This window comes from Plasmopara halstedii (assembly GCF_900000015.1).
Source record: "Plasmopara halstedii genome assembly, contig: Scaffold_3120, whole genome shotgun sequence".
NCBI classification, from domain to species: Eukaryota; Oomycota; class Peronosporomycetes; order Peronosporales; family Peronosporaceae; genus Plasmopara; species Plasmopara halstedii.
Window position 1 is genome coordinate 266,344 of NW_020190023.1, and position 8,504 is coordinate 274,847.

The 8,504-nt window shown below is 42.2% G+C and overlaps 2 protein-coding genes across 2 annotated transcripts; both read left to right on the forward strand.

Annotated features, from left to right (window-relative positions):
- Positions 1–133: 133 nt before the first annotated feature.
- On the forward strand, positions 134–697 carry PHALS_07609 (multicopper partial; the record flags this gene model as incomplete). Its single annotated transcript, XM_024721106.1, has 1 exon — positions 134–697. One exon carries the CDS (start codon positions 134–136, stop codon positions 695–697), a length of 564 nt encoding a protein of 187 aa, XP_024586239.1.
- A 4,928-nt stretch (positions 698–5,625) lies between these two features.
- PHALS_07610 (uncharacterized protein) lies at positions 5,626–5,982 on the forward strand (the record flags this gene model as incomplete). The annotated part of the gene is made up of 2 exons (XM_024721107.1): positions 5,626–5,684; positions 5,847–5,982. The coding sequence occupies 2 exons, from the start codon at positions 5,626–5,628 to the stop codon at positions 5,980–5,982; spliced, it is 195 nt and encodes a 64-aa protein (XP_024586240.1).
- Positions 5,983–8,504: the final 2,522 nt, after the last annotated feature.

Consider the following 8,504-nt stretch of genomic DNA (forward strand, 5'->3'; position numbering starts at 1 on the left):
TGATGGAAATGAAGCCGAGCCGACGACAAGTAAGCAAAATGAAATAAAGACTGTGCGTGAGTTTGACTTCAAGCCAGATATAGCCGTTCAACTTCCCGAAGTACCTGACCACCGTTCGGTCGCGAGATTCCAAATGCAAAATGGACTTGGATACATTGCTCTCGATGGTGGCGATTTTCATCACTTTGTTCACCCAGTTGATCCTCCACTCTTCTCGATCGCAGATGGTTTGAAGACTGAGCAGCTTCCTGTCGACGCTAATGCCCTTAAAATTGACTTTGGCAAACATGCTGAGTTGGTTTTGGTAAATGTGAAAGGGGAGCAACATCCGTTCCACTTGCATTCACACTCTGTGTATATCGTGGCTTCTGGAACGGCACCACTTGAGCAAATTTTTAACAATACGCTACCGCCTCCGAATTTAGTGGACCCGATGACTCGGGATGTGTATACTGTTGAGCCTTGCAAACTTGATGGGAATGGTACCTGTCAGGAAGCTGGATATGTGGTCTTGCGCTTCAATGCTGACAGTCCAGGTGTTTGGGTCCTCCACTGCCACATTGACTGGCACATTGAAGCCGGGTTGTCTATGATGTATGTGGAAGGTGAGGAAGAGCTACAACAAAGAGGAGCAAAATCCTTTTCCAACGCCGTCCTCAGTGTCTGCGGCAGAAATAGCCGATTCTCACCGACATGAACTCGGAGACCGGACTTCGAAAAGGACACCAAGTTGTGAATATGTTGGGAGTCGTTTTTGTTGTAGACGACAGTAATATTTGAAAAATAAACGTATGGTATCAAGCAATATTTTCTTTTTCTGCCTTACAGTTTTTTAAAGATACTTACACAAAACGCTTTCGTCATGCGCGTTAGCGACCACTCCTTCCAATTGTTCTGTTATTGTAATGAATGAGATTGCCTTCTCTGCACCCTGAAAGGCTTGGCGCCGGAAGCGCGAGATCTTGTCGTTGCTGTAGCCGATTTTATTTTCGGCCGCGAAAGTTAATTAAAAGCCTTTTAGTGGCAAATTGTCTTAGGTTTTTGCGCGTTGTCAATTTAGTTATCGCAGTGTGATTCTGCTTTTTCCGACTAAGTTTTTCAGGCCTTAGTCGAGCGCACATGAATGTAAATGCGCTTTTAAATGCACAATCACTGCGATTGTTTAGGCAACTCAATTAAGTCACGAGCCCCATATATGCTGAGCCACACAATTTAACAGAACTCTCAGTTCAAATGTATCTCGGAAATACTCCACCTGATTCCGAATCACAAATTCGTGCGGTGTTGCAGCGTAAACTCCTAAATTTTGAAGGAATAGAGCACATGAACGGATCAGATTTGCGATTGACAGCCGTGTTGTGATTGCATTTTAGTAAATGACTTTACGCCCCTGGAAAGCACATTTACAAAAGTTTCACCTGCAACGGACTTTGCACATAAAAGTTTTGACACAAAGAGCCCGCATGAGCAATGTACAGAGGATGAGTTCGCACGAAACTGATTTGCTCTCAATTATCTGAACTAGCTCTAAATCAATCTATCATACAACGTTCAATGATATTTCGAAATAGGTTGCCGTCATACTTACATGGGGCTAACAACCCGCATGTACAATGGACCTCTCCTTTACGTAGTCCCATCATCTTCATACGATCGATATTTATGTACGTCTGAATATTTACAATAACACAACAGTGAATCTGAATTTCGTACGATCGAACAAATTTATTATTTGCACAAATGCACAAACGTGCTAAATGAGTGCTCACAATAGTACAGTGCATATATAGTTGCACGCTTCCCAACCAAAGTGCGGACCATGCTAAGGATCCACATTTCATCTGACTTTTGAAGATTTTGTGTGACAGTAATAGCCCAACAAGCACCCCACTGTACTCAGATCCCCACTCCACTCTTTGCACTTAAAATATCTGCTACATTGAGCATTTCTGTAACGGGGTTACACGAACCAAGATAACAGGGGTGTGTGTGTCACGAGATGTGCATGGTGTGACCACACCCAAACGAGAATACGGTACGGGGCTAGGTAGCAAATAGTTATGCATGTATTTAGATTTTACTATATATAATTAGTATATTTAGGAAAATCTAACCTTTTAAATTATGATACAGAAGTTGATAAAAATCAGTTTGGTATTTAAACCAAGGAGTCGATTAGCCCTTGGAAGGCAATAATTACTGTTGGAGTAAGCGGATTGCGATCCGCTAACTTCTTGTAAAGAACGAAAGGTCGGTCACCTAAATTAGGTTTCCTCAAGCGCTAAGCTACGGCAGCCCCGGTGCATCTCCTTCCTCATCGTTGAGGCTCTCATAGCAGCTTTGAAAAGAAGACACCAAGCTTAAGCATTCTTAATGCTCTGGTCATTGCGCAACACGAGCGTTGAATCGAACTCATCTTATCTCTTGTCTTCTCTCATTCTTTCCAAGCTCTTGGTGTCGATAGATCTGCTCATCTTCATGCCTGCTAATACATCTTTGAAAAAAATAGTAAGGCGGGGCCTTACTTGTTTGTGGGATGCGTTTTACCAGAGCGACTTAGTTTCTTGCAGTGGAGCTACCGTAGCTCTTTTGCTTTAAGGAAGCTAACCTAAGGCCACCGATCGCAATCCGCTTACTCCAGGAGTCACCACAAACTTTACTCAAGGCAAATGAACCCTTCCGCTCAAAATGTAGACTGTATTTCTTTGTTTTATTTGTGGCAGAGCCGCCTATATCCAAATCAATAGGTTTTCCTGATTAAAAAGTAAGACCTAATTTAGATGCATAACACTGGCAGTCTCGCCACGTAGTGGCTTCTTGTTAAGGTGTAGCCACACCATTGTGTGGTCACACCATCGTGTGTGAGCCACCCCTTCATACCAGGGTATGTGTAATCACGTTAAATTTTTTCTCCCGGAGAGGTGATATACAGGGCGTGCCAAGTCATGAATGACAACAACTTCAAAAGAATCTAACCAAAACATTGAACTCCAAATCGTATGATATTAGGAGTGAGGGTATTTCTTTCGTTTATATGTTCCCGCTTTGTTCATCCAACCAGACTATTATCTAGATGACTTTGATTTTGACCGCCCCTTGCTCATCAATCAGTACCGGTGGAGGAAGACCATACTTGCGAATAGTCACTGTGTGTTTTCGCGGTTATGGCGGCGCGTCGACCGTAACGATGCTTGATAATTGGAATGTATATTTACAGTAAGATTGAAATGTTTATGTCTGATTCTTGCCTAGTTCTTTAAGCCTTCTGGAAAACTTCATTAACCGTCTTCGGTGGTGTGCTTCTCACTTTTCTTTTACTGAACTTTTTCGTTTGTCTGATGTTTTTGTCTTTTTTTTACAGTATGACCTCTGTCGTACCTGCTAGTTTCCTATCCTACATTTATCTATACATAAGTACGCAATCATCCCTATTTGCGGTAGTAGTGAGCTACCAATATTCTGATGTACCAAGTTTAATCACAAGTGTGCCATCATCCCTTCATCAAACCTCTCCGAGAGTCTCAGCTTGCGGCGAAAAGTAACGTAAGCCAGTTTTCGGACACGCTATTCAGGTTACACCATTGTACGGAGAACCAATGGGTGGTTCGTATTACTGCCCTTAAGCCGTGAGAAGCTCATCTACATGGGGTGCTGGAGACGCTGCTTTGTCGTTAAAAGAGTGCTTCGCATTCAAACAGCTTGAAGGAGAGGCATCAAAGTAGAGCTTATAGAAGCCTGCGAAAAACACGGATTATAGTGTATTTTCTTCGGGAGAATGAGTGCATGGCTCAATACTTTACTAGCATCAATTGTGAACGGTCTGACGTAGCGAGGTCTCAACTTAGTAACTGCAAATGTTGCACGTATAAGAAATGACGTCGTCAAATAAACAATTTGCGCTCCGTATTAATGTGTGGTCTGTATCCGCATATTTTTTCCCACATCGTGACTCTAAGCTCGCACTCGGCGTATGATACTCCATCGTATTGAAAAAGATACTTCATATTGTTACAAAGTGTAATCTCATCAAATCTTAATCGCATTGATAGCTTCTTAGCCGCCAAATTCTGAGTCACGTCGTGGCGGTGTTTAAAAAACTCAGAGTATCTTTAAATTATCAATTAAATTAAAGTGTAGTCTGATATACGCAAACAATATGAGCTGGGACATTTCACTCTAGCACGGCGGTTCTCCGAATGAGGGCTATGCATGAAATCTGCAATACGCAATTGATGTGTCTCGACTGTCCATTCGAGTATCTTTATTCAGTTTGTAATTCCATAGCTATCATTTTGATTGGGGTCTCCGCTGCATTCTAACTCTCTGCAATCATTCTTCAAGATAGCTTTCTGAGATCAGCAAAAGATCATGTCTGTATAAATATGGAAAATATTCATGCCCAAGAATTACCCTAATCACTTCTTCAACAAGTGGAAATAAATTGTTGTCACAACCTTGTGGTCTTTACTACTCCACGCTGCAGTTGCGTCACACGGTAATAGTGCTGACTCATCAAACATGCTTTGTATTGACTATCCTCATAAACTTTGAGCGTGACCTATTTTCATTCGACTTACAAGCGTAAGACTCATTAGACTCTAACCTGAAGATCCGTGAGACCCAGCTGCTCATACTCAGCCACAATGGCTCTGGATCAGAAGAACCTAGCTTACAGATATTTGCAAATGACTTCACGACATTTTCTTGCTAATTCCTACTTGAGCAAAGATACAATCAGGAGACCGTCTTATACGACTTCTATTTTAAAATTCATCTAGACACGGCGGGTCACCTCCGCTTCTGCATTTCGGGCTTCGCCCATGGTACTCAGCAGCTTTGCTTTGATGAATCCATCTCCCGTCACCAAAGCTATCGCTGTTTCATGTCCGCGCCATAGTCGAGATTAGCCCATGATTCACAAAGACCACAAGGGTCTAAATGCCTACCATTTTCGACCTATAGTCGCTCATGACTCACGGCCTTCTAGCCATGCCATACATAGAACGAGGTCGCCCTTCATATCCCGAGTAAAGGCCAGACGGCCGTCAAGCTGTGAATGTTCTCACTTCAGGAAGAAAAAAGCCCTCCCGTCACAAACGTACAAATCTCGTATCAAAGATTTAATATCTCTAAGTGTCTTGGTAGTACCCAGCATCTTAAAGATCGCTTTACTGTTTATTAATATGCTGAGAAATTTCACCTCTGGAGTGGTCCATCTCCTGCACGCCAGCATCCCTCGCGGCACAAAATCTGTGTGTCATATTCAATAGCATTTCCAACCACTGTTTAAGATGATTAAGCGTAAGCGTGGAGGGGTTTGATTTGAGGCGTACCCACACGGAGACCCTACGTGACGACGGTACCCCCTACCATTCCAGAAAAGATCGACAGCATTTAGCTCTTGACAATTTGGGCTACCGAAAACATCTACTTATTCACACGAAATTTGATGAGTGAGCGAGAATTATGCTCTCACCTGGTACACCTTTATTGGCGTTACGAACACCCGAAACAAATCATCGCTGAAATAATTTTTCGGTCGGAAATGCATCTTCTACAGAGGTATTGCAAGTCAGCGCGGATTTTTGCCCACTCTCTTTGTCGTGAGACTGAAAACGCGACGAGATGATGACTCGTCAAAGGCATAACTGCGTGTATGGCATGACAATTACGTGTCCAGCAAGGTAAATTTCTGTCGGCTTTGCCATCAAAGGCTAAATGCTTAGCATAAAAGGCCTCACAATGAGAAACGATAGTTTTCTTTGACACATGGTGGAAGCTTTTCTATGGCAGATCACCAGACTACAGATCCGACGGTCTTTAGATGTCTCGCTGGTGTATTACAGGCTAACATCTTTAGGCGAGCTATTGCAGACTTCTGGTCTTAAATTGCCGATTGTGCTTGTTGTCGTGTCTTGTTGCCCAGAGATGGAAAAGCAAACTTCTCCAGATCCGTCCTCACAGAGTGTATTTAGCCTTTGAATTGACAACAAACTCCACCACCTGCAACTGGGCAGCCGCGCATCTAGAACAATGCAAATGTTTTCTACTCATGTGTAAGCGTTGATCAATTTACAGAATGGTCCGGTACAGTCTAATCAGGAGCGGACGGAGTTTGACTTACGTAACTAAGACCTCGCTTTTCTTTTGACATACGTAGTGATGTATATTTTGAATTATGTTCATTCAAACTCATACCAAATATGTTTGTTTGAACTACATCCAATATCAAAAATTTGTTCGGTATGGACAGAGGCTTGTAGCGCAGGGGTCCGTCAAGTTATTGAGTAGCATCACTTCGTCAATGTCAATACATCTGATTCATCCGAGCGTTGCTTTAATTCTATGTGTCAACAATGGAAGTCTACATCATGATACGGTACATACTCCAATTCCCTAAGTAGTAATGCTAAGATGGATTGGTGTCGAAAATAAAGAATTTTGAGCCCATCCCATGCGCTTGACAACGCGGACTACGGGGCAGTTTGGTGTAAAATGCGCTGCAATATCGTTTCAAGTTGAAACCCCAATGCCGAATCGACGACCACGAGTTCGGTAAGATTTCTATTCTCTGTATGGAAAATCATCAAACGGTATAGGTATCCTTTATTGGATCATGTTGAATTTTCTCTAAGAATAAGTCATATATCTTTAGAAAATAAGAAGGGATGCAGAATAAGCGCATTTATCGGTCCGGACCAAATTTCAATTATTCGGTGGCGGCTAAGACAGGCCTAGTGGCGCTTAGCAATTATAAAAAATTGTGTTAATTTTCTATAAACATTTTTAATCGGATATCATTGGTTCTTACAAAACTCCACCGATCTCAAGCCGCTATGTCTAAACGTCAATTCAAAAAATTATAGAGTCATCTCTTCTTAATATGATTAGTTGAGCTGGTCATAGATCCAACACTGACCCGATGAGAAACCGCGCGTCGTGTCAGCGATTCGAAGGCTAGGAGGTCGCATGTAAGAATAGGTACTCATGCACTGTTCTCAGAAGCAAATTATGTCTTGATGGAGCATACTCAGTTTATTTGAGTATGCCTTTTTTGAGGTGGCTACCCGAAAGAAATCATTACCTTGCATATTATAACCTTCATTGTGATACACAAGGTGAATTCGGAAGAGCCTAATAAGTGATTAAAAAAATATGACTGGAGCATGCACTCTGTTGTAATACTTTGTACGTTATATTTGCAAGTAGTTGAGATTGTGCATTGGTCAATTTGCCATGGCGTTGTTCGTTGCAGAATATGCTCGAACCTTGTTTATTTTATAGATCATTAGATCTCGGCAACGATACACACACGTTTGTTAACGCAGCCTTCCAGCTTCATTTAGCGCCCTCAGTTTGACAAAGCTCCCGATTATCTGATTATGGATGTCTACTGACGAGTTTTCGATCTCCGGGGGTACTTCATGAAAAGGTCTGAAGGCTTGCATGATACACTTTAAGCAACTTCATCAAGAAACGGGTAAACTTGCGGGTAAAGAACAGCAATGTTGACACAAATAAAATCTGCAAAATATCAACCTATTGCCGTTTGCCATGTTGCCGCAGGTACTCAACGACGCGTGGGAAATTTACTTTGTCTCACTTCTACTGACAAATACCATGCGACCTACGATCTCTTCGTCATGAAGTGATATCCACATATCCTGGTTCTGTTGAAGATAGACAGACAGCTATCCTTAATCCCTGAACAAACTTGAAAGGCAGACAAAGCGTACATACGTACCACCAAATTTGTGTGGAAGTGGCATATCCAGCGTCAGTCGATTTCTTCGACTGTCCTTTACGAAATCTTCACCGAGCAAGCCGGTGCCTTTGGTCATCCTGTGATGTGGCATTTCTGGCAGCTCAAAAGAATAAGTTCTAATTTTGGTTCTTCAAAAATCGCGTCAGGAAAGAGATTTGTGTGGATTGCCTGTAACAAAACTCATATCACTGCTGTCAGCTATCGTGTGACCAGTGATGATACATCAAGTTATTTCTAGACGAAGTGTTTTGCAAACAGGGCTTTCCGGCGGTCAATGTGTCGGATACTGGAGACCCAATTGATCATATCAATTGCTGACCACTAAACAGACAAATGGCTGGGTAGAACACAAAGTATAGCTTTAAAAGCGTATGTCATTGGGACCAAAAGGCTTGCCAGATCATTTGTTAGTATGCACAGGAGTACACCAAATGCGATTTTGCAGCGGAGCTGCCGTAGCTAAGCGCTTAGGAACCGTATTTTAGGTCACCGACCTTTCGTTATTTACAAGAACCAAGTATGAGTTAGCGGATCGCAATCCGCTTACCCCAAGAATTATCGCCTTCCCACGGCTAATTGACTCTTCGGTTTAAATTCAAAACTGATTTTATTTGCTTTTTTATCCTAATTTTGGTAGTGTAGAATTTCCTAAATATACTAATTATATATAGTAAAATCTAAAAGCATAACTACTGGCTACCTAGCCCCGTACCGTATTCTTGTTTGGGTGTGGTCACAC